We start from the raw sequence: 18,838 nt of genomic DNA on the forward strand, positions 1-18,838 counted from the left end.
TATCTGTTCTTTAAAAGTTACTTCCGAAAGTAGACTGTGCGGTAATGTATGTACAATATCTGGAGGAGAGAACAGGCAGGCTGGGAAATTAGATTCAGCACCCCTTTCTCTTCCATGGCATCTGTGCTTTCAACTGCGGTCTCCCAAAAAGGTTTTTTTTAATAGAAAGCAAATAGAGTGAGCCAGAATGGTGTAATAGTTTGACTGTTGGACTATGACTCTGGAGAGCAGTGTTAAAATTCCCATCTGGCCCTGGAAACCCACTGGGTAGGTTTCTCTCAACCTCAGAGTAAGGCAAACACAAAACCTCCCTGAACAAAGAAAAAAAACCTTATAGCAGTGATGGCGAACCTGTTTGGGACCAAGTGTCCAAACTAAACCCAGGGGCGGGGGCAGAACAGGATTTCCATCTTCCTGGGACGGGACTTCTCCCCCTCCCTCCACCTTCCTGGGCCTTCATCTGCCTCTCTAGAGACAGTTGATGGCCCAGGACAGCCGGGAAGAGGAAAAACAGGTGCATACCTGTTCCTGCTCTTCCCCACCTTCCGTGTACACTGAAAAATTGCTTCGTGTGCCACCACAGCCCTATAGGTTTACTTTAGGGTCACCATAAGTCAGAAACGACTTGAAGGCACACAACAACCTAGGCAACATACCACCTAGTTGGCCCACATTTTGCCTCTTAGAAAAGATTAAGGGCGAGGCTGACTAGTAGAGATAGGTGATACACAAAACACAAGCATGAAAAACAGTAGAAAGTATGTCTCTATTTCAAAGGCACTTTGACCTGATGAATATGTCTTGTGCAAATTGATCCCTCTTTCAATGGAACAAGTTGCATTTTATATCTCTTGTTCAATGAAGCCAACATTTATTTCTACCAAGCTGTTATGTAAGTGTCCATTTCCCCTTGATTTTTAAAAGGAACACAAGCTCCACAGAAAGAGCTCAAAGAAATTCTGGCAACAGCAGGAAACCTCACATGATAACAATGTGCGAAATGCAGAATTAGGAGAAGCAGATCAGCAAAAATGCAATACACAAATTCCAACACCAGCTTCTCCCATCCCTGATAAAATTGTTCAGATTTTTTGTAGACAACCCCCATTTTATATTAAGACTACAACAGCCCTTAACAAACCAGGGTCCTCCATATGTGCTGACTTATAGCTCCCATCATTCCCAACCAGCTGGCTAGGAAAACGGGAACTATAGTCCAACTTGCACCCATATGATTCCCTAGTGCCTTCTGTAACTGCTGTCTTTCTGTTCTCCTGTGGATCTGCTGCAAGTATAACACTGACGTAAAGCATAAAGATGTCTGTGCATAGGCGAGTGGGTGCTATGTAAAAATATTTTAAGGACAGCCATTAGTTGGTAATGCTGCAATAGCAAATGTAAAACATTTATGTAACATTTAAGATTCAGTATAATAAACTATAGCATGGTGCTGTGGTTTGAGTGTTGAATTATGGCTCTGGAGATCAGGGTTCAAATCCCCACTCAGCCATGGAAACCCAATGATTGATCTTGGACAAATCACATCAAATTAGCCTCAGAGGAAGGCAAAGGCAAAACCTCCCTGAGGTTTGAGTTAGGCTATGGATTATGATTACTCATGGTTGTTTTTGTTGTTGTTGTCAGGCTATGGATTATGATTACTCATGGATTATGATTACTCATGGTTGTTGATGGTTTGGTTTTTTTGCAAGATTTGTTCTGAACAAATCTTGCAAAATCAACAACAACAACCATGATAGAGTCACCATTAAGTCACAAACTACTTGAAGGCAGAACAATAACAACAACAACAAACCATCATAATCATAATCATAATCCATAGCCTAACTCAATTTGTCCTAACTAGAGTAAACCACTGAATCAATGGAACCTACCTAAGTATTAACCTACTAGGTTTTCATTGATCCAGTGTGACTACTTAAGACTAATGAATGAATTTCTATTTAAGCAGTGTGACATTTCTGTAAATGTAACACATATTCTTATCCTCTCTAACTTCATAACATAGCATATAAAATTTCACACAAGTAACTATTTCTGTTCTTTGAATTAATTAAAAGGATGTTATCTTTAAAAAGTAATCAAAACTATATCCTCAAAATGTTTTAAACTGCTTTACTGAGTTGATCGCTTTAAGTGAACAGATGGCCATTGCTATAAACTTTACAAAGAAATATAAGGGGAAATGTGTGTTGTTTTAATGCTATGTTGGATTTTTAGAGCATAGTAACAAAGCAAGTAAGAAAGGAAAAGGGTAAATTCAATACAAACATTGGCTGACCATATACATTCATATAAACAAGTGGTACTCAGACTTCTTATCCATGGGACACCCCCCCCCCTTTACATCTACATGTGGATGTGGCATCCCATCCCACTTGATGTAGTATATAAATAAAATATTTTGCTTGTTTAGTGTGAATTTACATTCACATCTTTATACATATTTAACATTTTCTAAGGAAACAATGTTGTTCAAGCTAGTTAATTCAAGCAAGTTTGGGAAGTGGAGGAGGAGAGACCAGGGCCTCCAAGTCTCATGTCCCCCTTGAGCAACTCTTACACTCCCCCCAGGTTCCCGCCACACCATTTGTGAACCCACTGGTATAAACTGAGCATATTTCAAAAAATACATTTTCTTGAAGTTGATATCTATAAAATACACATCAATGATTTCAACTGTCTGGGCTTAAACCAATCTACTTTGCTAGAAGTGCAAACAGAGGACACATCCAGAGAGTCCTGTACCAGTCAATCCAAAAACAAAACAAAACATGAAGTTGTTTTATACAAGGTCTGAGAAACCTCGGGCTCTCGAGATGTTTTGAAGGAATTATAGAAACCTCTGGAGAAGCAAGGTTTCTTTGCTCATATCCTACACCAAATCATATCACTGTTTCATTTAGTTCACAGATCCCCATGCTGTGTGTGACATATAAGAATGTGCAAGAACAGAGAGTAAAGTGTGCCTTTCAGAATCCTACCCCACAGTTCTTTTGCTTGCTTACTGATCAAGATCAGAGGCTTCTCTCTCTTGCAGGAAAAGACATATCTGAGATTAAGATATAATTGGTGTCGACAAAGTATTCATTAAATTAAAAAAAGAGAACCTACTAGATCCTATTTAACCAAACCTCAATTCACCCTTATCTGAACCAGTATAAACCTGTGAACGTGAGAAAGGAATGCCAGCTACGAGATGAAAGAAGTAAGAACATACTTTCATTCCCAAAGACATATCAGAAATACTTTTAAGCAACTACTCACCCAGTGAAATGTTTTGTTTTTTTCAAAAAAAGGAAAAAGCTAGGCACAAAACAAAACTGGGTTACCCCATGTTTTAGGAAAACTTTCTCCAGACAATGTTTATGATGGAAATTATATCCACTGTCTGATCTTAATGGAGATCGCCAGACGACTGGATTGTGCTGTGAAGGCACTTTAAAAACAGTTAAGCACTTCAGCAAAAAAAGCATTACAAAAGTTGTCCTCCACTGTCACCTCAAAGTTAAAGAAAAATTCTCCCCAGTGGCGTTAAGCATCCTCTCTATAATAATGTCAATACATCTGGCAAGTTTAAGACAGACTAAGGCTGGCCAAAACTTTGTTGCATGCATTCCACCCTTTCTTCAATGGGACAGAAGCATATGCATAGCCCTGCAAAGTAGACAGGGGCAGGCGGATGGAAGCTCCAAGTGATCTGACACTGGCACCAAATATGTACCTACAACCAGTGCCTATGACAACAGGTCTCAGGAACAAGAGATAAGCAATACATCCCACTCCCACAATTGTATATAAAATTTATATCTGTGAACTTCCAAAGACATGGGTTTATTTATGGGCTTATATCCACAAAAATAAAAGCAATAAAATAAGTCTTAAAAGTTCTGCTATATTCTTTTTTTCCTCCCCCTCTCCCTTCATCCTTTTTATGCTGTCAGAGATCAAGAGAGTTACTTCTTTGGAAATCAATAACATCCACCTATATTTCAAAAGACTGTTTACAGAGCGTAACAGCAACACAACCATGGGCTCACAAATAAGATTTTGAAACCAGACACTAAAGCACAGCAATGCTTGCTTTCCATGAGGACAGCACTGAGGTCACACTCCAACTGGAAAGCAAAGCAAAGTACAACTTTCTGCCAAAGCACTAGTGCTGGGAGGGGACTGGGCTTGACACATGCAAGGAACAAATTTACTTCCACCAGTTGCCAAATCAAAGTAACTAAACCAACACTCCATAGGTTGCCTTGTTGTGTATTTACGTAAAACTCCCCGGCGTTCCCATGCAACCACCACAAGATCTTGCTCCTAACAGAACAATTCAGCTTCCCCATAGAGTGCATCTACACTGTAGAAATTAAGGCCCCATACAGACAGGACCAAATAAAGCTGTTTCAGGTCACTTTGGAGGTATGCTGTTTAAATGTTGCATGCATACTAAGAGTCCGGAAGCTGCGCCAAAGCCACGATCCAGTCCTAAGGATCCAGTCCAGGGCTTCCAGACTCTTAGGATGAATGCATCATTTAAACAGCATACCTCCAAGTGACCCAAAGTAGCTTTATTTCGGCAGTCTTTATGGGGCCAAAGCAGTTTGATGCCACTTTAAGTGCCGTGGCTCCATCCTATGGAATCTTGGGATTACAAGGCTTTCTCTGCCCAAGAGTGCTGGTGCTGCACCAAACTACAAATCCCAGGATTCTGCAGGATGGAGCCATGGCAGTTAAAAGTGGGGTCAAACTGCATTACTTCTACAGTGTAGACACACCCGGGTCTTCCTCCACCGCCTCCCTTGTGCCCGTCACGCAATTTCAGAACAGTGTGACATGGAGTAAGAACAACAACACATAGCAGAATAAATTGTATTTACTTATGTCATTTATATAAATATATACATTTATAAATAAATAAAGCCCATTTTATCTAACTGGGAGATAGAAAAGCAGGCAGAGTTGTGCTGATCGGAAGGATGATGCCAAAGTCCATAATATTACCGCTGTTATCGGGCCATATTAAGCTAGAGTGGTGTCAAACCAGATTATTTCTGCAGTGTGGGTACAGCCCTGCTGGTCTCCCTTTGTAAACAGGGTGACCGGACGTCCTCCTTTTTGAGGGCATGTCCTATCTTTGAACCTTCTGTTCAAAAGGGTTGAGATTTCCCTTTGTGAAAGAGAGAACCTGGTGCCTATTTGGTTGTCCTCACCAAGGCAGCAACCATATAGGTTATCTAAAGCAGGGAAGCATGAGAGACACAAAACACCAGAGACACAAGAACAACAACCAGACAAAGGCATCCAAAGAGGTGGCATTCCTGGGGGAAAGAGATGAGGTATCCCCAATCCCTCCTTTTTCCATCAAAGGGGTCAGGTATCTCTCTTCCTTTGGGGAGAAGGAAAGTGACAGTGAGTGACAGGAGTTGTAACCAAGCTGTGCAAAGGGTCAGAAGAAAGGAGGCTGGGAAGCAACATGTTTCCAAGCAATCTCTGGTAGCTCCTAAAGAGAAAAAATGGAAGACATTGAAGAAAAATGTAGGGCATGGCCAAACAAAAGCTAAAAAAACACTCTTATAAATGTAAATCCATGCTTCATAGTCATGTTCGTAATGGAGGATACTGTGGAATTCCTCCTAGATAGAAGGAGGTTGAAATGAAGGATGTGTCCTGGAAAAAGGAGGACGTCTGGTTATCCTGTTTGCAAGGGGAGACCATCCACACTGTAGGAATAGTATGGTTTTATCCCACTTTTTTAACAGCTCTGGCTCAAGGCTGTGGGATTCTGGGAATGGCCATAGTGTCCTCACTGCCGAGGAGGACAAGGCACCGCAAAATGGAGGATGTTGCGAGAGGGGGGAAATGGAGGACAAGGCAGAATAAAAGCTCCAAAGACTCTCATATATATATATATATATATATATATATATATATATTTTCATGGTTCATAGTCATGCTCAAAATGAGGGGGGCATTCACCATAAAAAGGGAGGCATGACCAAAGAAAACCTAGAAACACTCCTAGAAGTATCAATGCCTGCCTCTTAAGCCCTGCTCAAAATGGAGGACGTTGCAGGGGGCAAAATGGAGGACATGACAGAATAAAAGCGACAAAACATTCCTAGAAATGTAAATGCCTGCTTAAGCCATTCTCAAAATGGAGGACGTTGCAGGAGAAATGGAGGGCATGACCAAATCAGACCTGCAAAATACTGCTATAATTATGAATTGATGCTTCTAAGCCCTGCTCAAAGTGGAGGACAGTGACAAAATGGAGGACACGACCAAACAAAGGCTGCAAGCACTCCTAGAAATGTAAATGCCTGCTTTTTAGCCCTGCACAAAATGGAGGACACTGACAAAATTCAGGACATGCCCAAACAAAAGCCGCAAATTTAAATGCCTGGGTTTTAGCCCTGCTCGAAATGGAGGACGTTGGAAGAAAAAATGGAGGACATGGCCGACTAAAACCTACACAATACTCCTATAACTATGGACCAATGCTTCTAAGCCCTGCTCAAAATGGAGGACACTGGCATAATGGAGGACATAACCGAATAAAAGCTACACTCATATAAATACAAATGCCCTGTTTCTTAGCCTTGCCTGCTCAAAATGGAGGACGTTCCAGGAAAGAAAAGCAAGAAATGACCAAATAAAAGCTAAAAGCACTCATATAAATACAGCAAGTGGCTCCTTCTCAGCCCTGCCTCCTCAAAATGGAGGACGTCCAAGAGAGAGAGAGAGAGAAAGCAACGCAGCAGGGCCAGAATAAAAGCTAAAACACGAATATAGAGACATGCAAGTGCCTATGCTCCTTCTATCTTAATCCTCAAAATGGAGGACGCTTTGGGGATGGGGAGGGAATCATTAGGGGGAAGGAGGGAAGGAAGGGCTCTTACCCAGCGCGCAATTCGGACCAAACTTTCATCCAAGCTCGACTCAGGGCTGGAATAATGTCCAAAGAATAATAAGGAGGAGGAAAAGAAGGAGGGCCTGGCCTCACTCTCTCAGGCTGCCTGCAGCCCTCTCAGGCGGGCAGCCCCAGTGCCTCCCTTCCCCTTCACACTGGCCCCCTTCTCCTCCTTCTCCTCCTGCCTCCCTGCCTTCCCTTCTCCTCCTCCTCCCTCCCTGCCTTCCTGGGCATGATGATGATGATGAGCCTTCCTGGGCGCGCAAAGAGGGCCGGGCCTAGTCCCGCCTCGTTGGCAAGGGAAGCCTCGGGTGGGAGTAGCCTCGCAGGCCGCCACAGAGAGCCAGAGCGGGAGGAGCAGCCCTCCTCCCTCAGCCAGGCCTCAGGGAGGCCGTTGTGGCCGTTGCTGCTGCTGCTGCTGCTGCTGGGGGCCTTCCCTTCCTCAGACTTATTATGTATATACTGTTTTCTCTTGGCAAGGTTTCTTCAGAGGGTGGCTTTTGTTTTTCTTATGTTTGGCCATCCTCTGACTGGGCTGAGAGAGTGTGACTCACACATAAAGCCAATTTATTTTCATTTCCTTTTTTAAAAAAATTACAATCATACATACACCTTTACTTATGATTTTCTATTATTTGCTATTTCCTTGGCAATGTTTCTTCAGAGGGTGGTATTTTTTGTGTGTGTGTCTTTGGCCGTCCTCTGAGGCTGAGAGAGTGTGACTTGCATAGGGTTGCCATAATTCTCTACTATAAACCGGGACAAAATTTAGACCAAAATGTAGGACTATTGTAGGATAAAATTTAGCCCAAAATGTAAGACTATTGTAGGATAAAATTTAGACCAAAATGTGGGACTATTGTAGGATAAAATTTAGACCAAAATGTAGGATATTTAAGAAAAATGGAGGACCTTAAATGTCGTACATTTTGGGCTAAATTTTGTCCTACAATAGTCCTACATTTTGGTCTAAATTTTGTCCTACATTTTGTCCTGGTTTATAGTAGAGAATTATGGCAACCCTACCCCCAAGACCAACCTATTTTCTTTTTGTCATGTTTAGAGTTTGGTCCCATCATCATTATTATTATTATTAACCTTTATTTATGAAGCGCTGTAAATTTACACAGCGCTGTACATGCAATCTTTTATCATCTCCAAGATATCTCATTCTATATATGAAAAATATTCCAACATCCCAAACACGTCTGATCCCAAGCATTTCTGATAAGGGAGACTCAATTTATATTTACCTATTTTTCTCTTTTAGATACCAGCAGGTATCTAAAAGAAGTTGTTTCTCTATGGAAAAACAATAGGAATGGGCTCTTGGGTAACTAACACATGCTGCTTCCAATAGGGTTTTTGTATACAAAGCTATCAAAAGTTTGGATCTCTCTGGTCTAGTCAAACCTTTTTCCAGTCAAGGAAAGTGGGTTTTAGCGAACATACTATTTGGCTCAGCTCCGCTGCACTCCTAAAATCATCCAGAGTGGTTGGGGTCAGAAAGTTGAAGACCCTCATTTGCAGTTCCTTGTTTCTTTTTGTTTGTTTGTTTGTTTATTTACAGCCATCCCAGAGAGATGGATGATGCTCAGGGTGCAATTTCTGCTTACAAAGAAAAAGGCAATGCAAATCACACAGTATGCCAGTTTACAGTTCCGAATGTGAAGCATGAAAATGATGTACTGTATAGATAGGATAGTGGTGCTGACTTTTAGGATTTTGCGAAACCCAGCTATTCTGTTTTCCTGTGCCTGGCCCACTGAGGCATAGAGTGCTCCAGGTGTTTTGTGATTCCTTCTTGCAAACATTTTCGCTCGCTCACAAAAAGAGCAACGGAAACATATGACACATAATTTTCTCTCTTCCCCCACCCCTCTAATACAGAAAAGAAAATGATGCATAAGGTAATGTGTGTTTGCCTATTCAGCTTTGAGAAAGCTAGCTAACCTAGTTTCCTAAGCAACCTGTCAGCAGGGCAATCTGAATTAGCCCCAATTCCTGCTGTTATCCCACAAATTATTCAAGTATCAATTTGTTGCTGTTGTTAACCATCCTCAAATCAATCCCCACTGATGGCAACCCCATAGATGAGACGTTTCCAATACTCCCTATTTTCCACTGATCTGCTTAGGTCCTTAAGGTGCTTAATAGAGTCCATCCATCTATCATGCAGTCTTCCTCGCTTTCTGTTTCCCTCTTTCTACATTCTCTCTTTCTACATTTCTCCACCTTTCCAGGCATTATTGCCTTTTCCAGCGAATCATTCCTTCTCATGATGTGACCAAAGTATGACAACCTCAGCTTTATCATCTTGACTTCCAGGGAGATTTCAGGCTTGCTCTGTTCTAGGACCCATTTGTTTGTCTTTTGGGCTGTCCACAGTGTCTTCAGCACCCTTCTCCAGCACCACATCTCAAATGAATTGATTTTCCTCCTATCTGCTTTCCTCACTGTCCACTTCTTGCAACCATACATGGTAATAGGGAAAACAGTGGCTAGTACAATTCTAACATTTGTGCTCAGTTGGATTTCTTTACATTTTAGGATCTTTTCTAATTCTTTCATAGCTACCCTCCCCATTCCTAGTCTTCTTCTTCTTTCTTGACTGCAGTCCCCATTCTCATTAATGTTTGACCTAAGATACGGGAACTGTTACTATTGCAAGTTCCTCATTGTCTAGGTTGAATCTGTGTAGATCTTCCATGGTCATTATTTTTGTTTTCTTTTTGTTGAGCAATAAGCCTGCCTTTGCACTTTCTTCTTTGATCTTTCGTAGTAGTTGTTCCAGGTCTGCAGTATTTTCTGCTAGTAGTATGGTACTCTGGGAAATAAAATTTAAATTCTATTAGCAACACTAAAAGATACTTCTCTTGAGATCCAGGTTGCCTCCTTCTTTTGTGAAGCTGCAAGCCCCTATGTTAGGCAGAGAACACTGAATTTCTTAAGTTGTCTTCAATGCTAAGCATGCTATTGTTGTTGTGTACCTTCAAGTCATTTCTGACTTGGTACACCTAAGGTGAATCTATCTCAGGGGGGTTTTTTGGGCATATTTCCTCAGAGGAGGTTTGTCATTGCAATCCTCTGAGCTTGAGAGTGTGACTAGCCCAGGGTCACCCAGTGGGTTTATGTGGCTGAGCCTGGTTTTCAACCCTGGTCTCCAAAGCATGACACAATAGAAATGAAGAACATTTGGAGACATTAGGCCAAGAGTGAGCAGATTTCAAATCTGTGCAAATTATTTTTCACCCTTGAAACCAAAAGTCCATTTGATGGAGTCAAGTGCAAACTAGTTGCTTAGAAATAGGAGCAGATACACACTTTGAACTGCTGCATGTCATGATTGCCTCACTCTGCCCAATGAGGGGTCTTTTCTGCAGCATTATCATCACTCCAAGCTGTTTCTTGAAGCCATTTCTCCTTACTAGCTCACTTTTTGGTATCATTGGTGAGCCGACAGGCCATGTGTCAAAGTGGCAGGAGGAATACATTTCTTTTTTGTGTGGTCTACTTTATTCTTTTTTCTCAGACCTCCAAGATTGCCCAATTGGAACCAAGGTAAAATGGTTGCTGAGAAAGTGGAAGAAGTATACAATTAAGGAATAGAAGGTCTTGGGTGCCTTTCAGTCCAGGTATTTGTTTTTGGAATTAAATTGTAATCCTGTTACACACAGAAATCCATTCCTTGTCTTTTCTCCTCAAGGTTTCTTCATCTCAGCAAACTAATCTGGAGGCAAATGTCATCGCTATTGGTAAACAAATTAGAATCAGAAATCCTTGATGATCCACAGCATATTATCTACTGCATACCAGTAAATCCAGTCTACGTTCTGCTCACCCCTGCTTTAATCTGTGTAGATGTCATCTTAATTCCTCCAACTCCTCTCTCTCTTTTATATATCAGTTGGGTCCAGAAAGCAGGTAGCAATTCAAGTGTGTAATTTGGTTTTACTTTGAATTCTGCTTATTCATAAGAGTGATGTAAGCTGATGAATCACCCCCACTAGAGAATTAAGTGATGTATGGGTATAAGAGCAAAACACTTATCTTTAATGGGAGACAAGTTTTAAAACATTTTTTAAAAAATGAATGATGATTATGATTCAGTAAAGAATATAAAGCACAGAATGGAGCACTCTAAGAATATCTAATTTATCTTGCTTTGATTTGTTTAGTACAAGGGAGAGAGCCTTCTTGGTGGATGCTCCCAGACTTTGGAAGTAGAAAGAGAGAGAGGCCAGAGTAGCTGCATCCTTGCTCTCCTTTGGATGGCAGATCAAAACATTTCGGCGCTGTCAGGCTTTTTCCAGCTGACTAGAGTTAGGCTTTTAATTCTATGTGGCTTTGTTTTTAAGGTTGGTATACAGTCTTTGAATGTATTTTAATATTTTTAATGCATTAACTCCATGAATTATTTAATTGCTTTTAAAAACTTACATTTATACCTTTAATCCTTCTGTATTTTTAATTTGTAATATTTCAAATGTGTTTCTAGCTGCTTTGAGCTATGTAGATGCATAAATAATAGTAATAATGATAATTCTAATAGTAATATCTGATGTAAATACAGCCTCATTTTAGCAGAACACCAGCCATCAACTATTGTCTTACACAACTTGTCTGCCCATGCAATTAATACATAAAAAGCTTCTTTAATATATACTGCTCTGTGCTTTAAATATAAATTCAAAAGCCTATTGTGCTTCATTGTTTTTCCTTGAGTAAGTCTGCAGGTATATGCCAATACTGCAGTTGTCCCACTAATGTTCTGTTCTTATTGTTTTTATCAAATACACAAATATTAGCAGACATGGAAATGTTTCTATAATATAAGAGGATGTGTGTTAGTCATCAGAGGCAAAGCTCCAAGGCCATGAAACCTAGATACCAAAATCTGGTTTGCATTCTATAGGGATCCTGGGGGTTATTTGGTTTTGAAAACATTAATTAATGTGTGTGTTCAAAGCCTGCAATGTCAATTCTAGTCCAAAACACACTGTAGAAATAATCCATCTTGACACCACTTTAACTGCCCTGGCTCGGTGCTAGGGAATCCTGGGAATTGTAGTTTATTGTGACACCAGAACTCTGTGACAGAGAAGGCTAAATGTCTCACTAAACTACAGTTCATAGAATTCCCTGGTATTGGACCAGGACAGCTAAAGGGGTCTGCAGTGTGTTTTGGACCCCTGTATATCTTTTCCATCAAAATCTGAGGAAGCTGTTTTCTTTCTAAACCACTGTCTGATGTCAATAATGGACTAGATGAGACAATCTAATAAAAAGTTTAATCCAGAAGTGCTTCTGGTCAGACAAAAGTGAATAAGACTGAACCCTCACTGATTGGAGTTATACTCCCCCTGATGATACAAAGTCACAGTTTGATTATAATCCTCAATTTAACTCTTAAGCTGAATTCCACAGTTTCAGTGGTGGCCAGGAATGCATTTGCCTAATGAAAACTAGTATGCCCGTTGCACCCTTTTTCACAGATGTCTGATCTGGTCACAGTGATGCATACCTTACTTGCCTCCCATTTGAATTTCTGAATATGCTCTACTTGGGGCCATATCTGGTCCAAAGTATTGAAGCCTGATTGTTCTGTAAGAAATAGAAATGAATATCACTTGAGTCCAGGTTATCTGAAAGACTATATGCTCTCATGTAAGCCTTCCGGGATACGCAGGAGAGACTCTTCTCTTTGTCCCAGCAATTTGAGAGCTACATTTGGTGAGGATGTGTGAGAAGACTTTCTCAGTGGCCTCCCCAAAATTATGGAATCTTCTTCCAAATGAAATATAGGCTAGTCTTCTACTTGCAGGCAAAAATCCTTCTGTTCAGGCAAGCGTTAATCAACTAACTGACTGTTTTAGTCAGGGATTTTAAATGAACATGCTAGACTACGTATATACTCATGTATAAGTCTAGAAATTTATGTTGAAAAATTGACCCCAAACAACTGAGTCGACTTATCCTTGGGTCAATGTAAGTACAGTATTTTAATATATATGGTGAAAGGCAAGAGTTCAATCTACTCTGGAAGCACTAACCCCCTTCTACTCTCTTATCCATCCAGCCTTTAGTATGAGCACAAATAGTTACGCCTGCTGGAATTTTGCAAGTTCTTTGGCATTATTTCCCTTTGCTTCGTTTTTTACATCCTTCATTACAAGAAAAGGAGGTGATGTATCTGTGCGCAGGGAGGATGGCGTTATTGCAACAATTTGAGTCTGAGTCAATCAACCTCAATCTACTCCACTGCTTGTTACAAAAAAATAATCCTCAATGGCATCCCATCAGATGTACACTATATCCCACCCACCCCATATTATGTACCTCTGTTTCTCAGTTTAAATTGTCCCCTTTGCTAAGTACCTCCACAGTGAACAAGCCAGAACACAATCAAATGAGAGTGACACACAGAGTCAACAGAGCCTCTGTGTTGAAATGGTGGTGGTGGGGGGGTTTGATGGTTTGAAGCTGTTTGTTTACACTTTGGCTTTTGGAATCATTCCCCTTGTGACAAAGTGTAAGCAAGAGGTTCTCCAAACCATTTGAAAACCTGGCAATCCTTGTAGAGATCAAAATATATACAATAAATAAATTGCATTTATATGTAGAAACCTAAAAAATAGCCACCAACCAAGATTATATCACAGATGGCTCCAATTAGTTATGACTAGTGCTGAAATCCTATATCCAAAGAACCTGAACAGGTTATCTTTTTATATTATGGTGTCCAGCCAGCATGACTGCAGCATGATCTAGGATTTAGTTCCATTCAGTTAAATAGAGTTGTGCTGTAAATCCCATTGAAACTAAAAGAACAAAAGTAGCCCTAGCTTATTTAAGTTTCATTGCTTTCTGCTGGACTACAGTAGTACATATATACATTTACCTGAGTTTAGCTGAACCCAGAGGAGCTTACATCTGAATAAACAAATGTATGATTTCATTCTTAGATTGCCTAAGTGAATCTAGACACTGTGTTCTATAATCTATATTTTATATAATTAAATATAAAATTAAATATAGAAAATCTTGATTTGATTTTGCTCCCAAATAGTACAGTTAGTTCTCATATAGTATTTACTAGTTAATAAAATATGTTGCATTTATTTTGTTTGCCTCAGCATGTTCTATTTGGCTCTATGAATATTTTGTTAGTTTTACATCCAAAAATCATTCCTTAACAGCACAGTCTTATACATAGCTACTCAGAAGTGAATCGCATTGAGCTCAATATGTCATAGACCTAGATAACTTGGTTTAGGACTGTGGCCTTAGTTTGCTATATTGGTACATAGATAGATAGACAGACAAGATAGTAAACAATCTAAGCCATACCTCATCATTTGGCTGGAAAAGCTGTAAGATTTAGCTCCTCTGCTTGCTTGTTATCTGAAGCGATGTATCCTTCTGTTCCTATTGACTAAGTGGTCCTGGCACACATTTTATATTTTTGTGCTCTAGTGATGATTGGGGGGGGGGGATTTTAATTTTTTGGAAAATGTTGTTCACATGATGATGAGTCAGATGTTCCTGGCCTTGAAAACACTACTGGGTTTTTTTTTGTTTTTTTTTTGTCATCGTATGCCCTTTGCTCACAGAAAATCTCTGTGCGGCAAATTCATGAAGAAGTTATGAATCAAGAAATGACTGGGCATGGATTCCTTCTGGGGAAATTCAACCAGGGGAAAAATAAATACTGGAAATGAATATGACAGATTCTGTATCTCATATAGAAACACCTTCTTTCTCCTTGTGCTGTTAATAATACATTCCTTCAAATAGTACCACTTTAAGGGGCTTGTTTGAATGATCCAGGGCTATAGTCGAGTTTCTCACCTGCTGTTCGACTGGCAGTATCTCCGTTCTCATATTTTACAGAAGCTGTTCCTTATTTCAGTAAGAACTTAGTAATATGCTTGCATTTCCCACACTTCTTTCTTTTATTCCCATGATCTAGCATGCAGAGAAATGGCAGCTAATTTGCCTAACTCTGCAGATACGTTTAGTTTATATAAATGCACTGGGGATTTCCTCCCTCCCCTTTACCAATGAGATTTAGATGGCATGTCAGCTGGACTCATGCCAGAAGGCTAGAGTGGGAAGTGAAGGTTGCATGAACTGACTTTTGCCTGATTGAATATCTCTGGATTTTATCCCTCTTTAATCGCTATTACGAATTTGGGACAAATCATGAGATAGAGTCTGTTTTTGTAGCATGAGCATCAAATGCCAAATACATAAGAAATCGTATGCACACTGATACTTTGAATGCATGATCAATCGGTCACCAATTCATGAGGCAGGCAAAAAACTATTGCAGAACAGAGTACAAATTTCTTGTTGTTATGTGCCTTCTAGTAAACTCCCAATTTATGGTAATCCAGTCCTAACATTTTCTTGGTAAGATTTATTCAGAGGAGATTAGCCATTGGTTTCCTTTTAGGCTGAGAGTATGTGATTTGCCCAAGATAACCTAGTGGTTTCCACAGTTGAGGGGAGATTCAAGCCTGGTCTCCTGGCGTCTTAGTCCAACATTGAGACCACCTCACCATGGTGGCTCTCAGAACATAAATACAGGAAGCCCAATATGTTTGATGCTATATAATTGCATTATTTCCCATTACCACTTACACATTGTTTGGTAACGATTTTCTTTTAGATTACTAGCAACAGAGTATTTATTTCTATGACATTTTGGATGAAATAAGGCTAAATCTTCCCCAGTACCTGATTTCCCAGGTGTCTCAGACATTTATAACATTCATTGAGTGACTGTTCAATAGACCCTATTGCCAATTCCGACATAGTATTAGACACTTTTACAAATAACTTTGGGCACAGAATAATTTAGTTAAGTGTGCTACATTTAGGAAATGAATGAAAAGTATTAGGTTTTAATATACCGTATTGTTTTAAGAAACCTTTTGTCTGAAGAAACAGATGATAGTGGGATGTATAACTTGCATGGGATAGTTATCACTGAGAGCAAACGTAAACTACCCCTTTGAATCACATACCTTCCACAAACCATGTTTGCACACCTGAAAATTGCCTAGTTCACCAGTTGACAGTGCAGTCCTATCTATGTCTATTCAAAGTTCAGTAGGACTTAATCGTAAGTAGGTTTTTACACATTTGGTGACTGAAATGTCAGCTACACAAAAATAACATCAATCTTAAAATATTAGGACATAATGCATCCTTATTCCAAATTTAAAATCTTTTCTCTTAGGACTGAAATCTGTCTTTTCTGCTCATCCTGTAACAAGTGTATTATATTCTCCACGATAATATTTATCTTAATTTAATAACAATCTTGTAAAGTGAGTGAAGATTTAAAATGTTAATAAGGAACCATAAGAATATAGTATTAAGTTCAAAACTTCCATCCCACCTTTTTTCTTTTCTGAATAACCTGGCATGTTATTATACATTTGTTTTTGATATTATGTTATGCTATTATATCAACATATCTGGTAGAATGAGAATGATTTTAAAAAGCCCAACTTTCATGTAATCATCATTTTGCTGCCTTTATTCTCCGCATTCATAAAATACAATATTTATTCCACTGATTATGATGCTTTGTAGTACACCGAATTACCAAGAGATTTTTCTACATTTCAGCACTTACTGTATTGTCAGTGGATGGTTAGGAAATAGCTAAAGAATGAAAGGAATAATCACTCTCGCTGTAATTGTTTTCATTAAAAACCACTTTAAGGTTTAGCTGAAAATTGTAATCATTGGGGGAAATGAGAGAGAGAGAGAGAGAGAGAGAGAGAGAGAGAGAGGGGGGGGGGGGGGAAGAATAAGCTCCTTTATTAGCTGCCATAACTATGATGCCAATGTTTTGTTTTCCCAGAAACATGCACATAAAAAATATTTAAATCCCTGAAAAAATATCTATACAGAATTAATTCATAAATATTTTATTTAACCAGAGTGTTAGTGAAATAACCAAATGTTCAGAAGATATATTTCTTATTATTTTCTGTCAAATCGGCTCCAGTGTAGGTGACCCTATAAATGAGAAACCTCAGAGACCTGGTCATCAACAGACCTGCTCAGGTCCTGCAAACTCAGGGCAGTCGCTATCTGAATCGAATCAATCCATCTGTAATGTGGTCTTCATCTTTTAATGCTGCCTTCTACTGTCCCTGCATTTTAAAATTTCAAATGCTATGCATCTTATGAATAAAAATTGACAGGTATTCCAATTACTTTTCTCCACATAAATGTGGGATGGAGAAGGAGAGGCCCTCCAGATGTTGGACTACAGTTCCCATCACCTGTAGTTTGATGACAGCAACAACTGGGAAGAGCTGCTGAGGTTTGTCACATTGTCTCTTGCAGACACTGTCTTTCTTTAAATTACTAGTTAGGCTGATTGCTGAAAAGCAGAGGAAAGGGAGACAAATTACTTTCCATCAGGAATTGCCATTGTAATTAAGGTGTCCTTTTTTCAATGGAAACAAAACAGTTCCTTCCCAGCACTTTCTGCTTTTACTTTCTAGGCCTCCACCGAGTCACCAAGAGAGAAGGGGAAATTTCTAATCGATCCTTGTTGATCAAGATTTTAATGCCATTCAAAATAGCCTCTTTAAAATAAAATAAAATCTGACATTCATACTATTATCTTCTAGAACATCTCTCCCATACTCACTCTCTCTCTCTCTCTCTCTCTCTATATATATATATATATATATATATATATGAGAGAGAAACATGGTTGTGTGTTGTGTGTCTGTCTGTCTTCAAGTCACCTGTCAATTTATGGTGACCCCATGAATTTTACAGGTTTTCTTAAGCAAGGAATATGAAGTGGTGTTGCCAGTTTTTTCCTCTGAAATATAGGTTGCAGCACCTGATATTCACTGAGGTTCTCCCCTCCAAATACTAACCAGGGCTGGCCCTGCTTAACTTCCAAGATCAGAAAGGATGTAGTGCCTTTAGGGTATTTATGTTCTCATCAAAGCATAATACCTATCAGGTTGATGTCTGTTGAATCAACATACGTAGTGGCAGAAGGCATACCAGCCAGAGCTGACCCCTCCATTAAGCAGAGTGGCAGCAAATTGTTAAGTTACGTAAGTGTTCATTTTACTGGCAGGGATGGAAAGACAATTTGTCCAAGAACAAGCAGCAACTGATCCCTCTTCCCACAAGATGAGGCACTTAGTACATGTGCCAAGGATCAGCATTAATTTGGATCAGTGCACTGAATTCTGTAGTTTTCGCTACTCACAGCTAGCTATGTTTGGAGGAAAGCAGCATTCCAACAGTATGTTCTCCTGCCCCCAAACAACACCTGTTTCAATCTCTGAAGAGAACCTGTGTAGCTACGCTTATATGTGAAATAAATTTCCCATCACACAAATAAGTCAATATGTTTACAAAAGAACATGCATTCTAGTGAAGAAGGACTAGTTGCTTGCCAGTAACAGTGATCTTGTAGTAGTCATCTGTGAACTCATACACCCAGACTTGAGATGAAGATTGGGTGAGAAGGCACTACTAGTCCTGGATGCAACAAGGAGGAAGTGTAGCTTTAGAGGTTTCTGAACATGAAACTGTGAAGGTGCAAAATAACTCAAATGTGTGAGTTCAGAGATGACCACACAATCACAGACAAGCAACCTGTCTTTTTCCTGTCCTAGTAATGACATATTTTTAAATTTTTTAAATTTCTTAAAAGAACCTGTGTGTCTCCACATATGTCCAACACATTTCGCACCACATGAATATGTCTATGCATTTAAATATGAGCACATATAGGCTTTTAAAAGTGTATGTTCTCCATAACCCCCTGGTCCTTCTAGCTTCCAGCAGTGCATAACACTACTTGTTATTCAGTTTATTCCTGCTTGTTCCTTTTTTAGTTCTACTTAT

General features: G+C 39.6%; 1 protein-coding gene across 4 annotated transcripts in view; it reads right to left on the bottom strand.

Moving 5' to 3' along the window:
* The window catches only part of LOC149312361 (GRAM domain-containing protein 4), a 116,654-nt gene extending 102,300 nt beyond the window's left edge, over positions 1-14,354 (bottom strand). The window contains exon 1 of one of the 4 annotated variants that reach the window (XM_089524463.1): positions 14,282-14,354. In XM_089524463.1, coding sequence (XP_089380589.1) covers positions 14,282-14,289 — 8 coding nt within the window. In that variant the 5' untranslated portion in view covers positions 14,290-14,354. Of the gene's footprint in view, positions 1-6,920; positions 7,305-14,281 lie in introns of those variants that run through there. The other 3 variants (XM_089524464.1, XM_089524461.1, XM_089524462.1) reach the window with 3 other exon arrangements.
* Between the last annotated feature and the right edge of the window lie 4,484 nt (positions 14,355-18,838).

The sequence above is a fragment of the Sceloporus occidentalis genome, unplaced genomic scaffold, assembly GCF_023333645.1.
Source record: "Sceloporus occidentalis isolate IW3139 unplaced genomic scaffold, rSceOcc1.0.p SCAF_5, whole genome shotgun sequence".
NCBI lineage: Eukaryota > Metazoa > Chordata > Lepidosauria > Squamata > Phrynosomatidae > Sceloporus > Sceloporus occidentalis.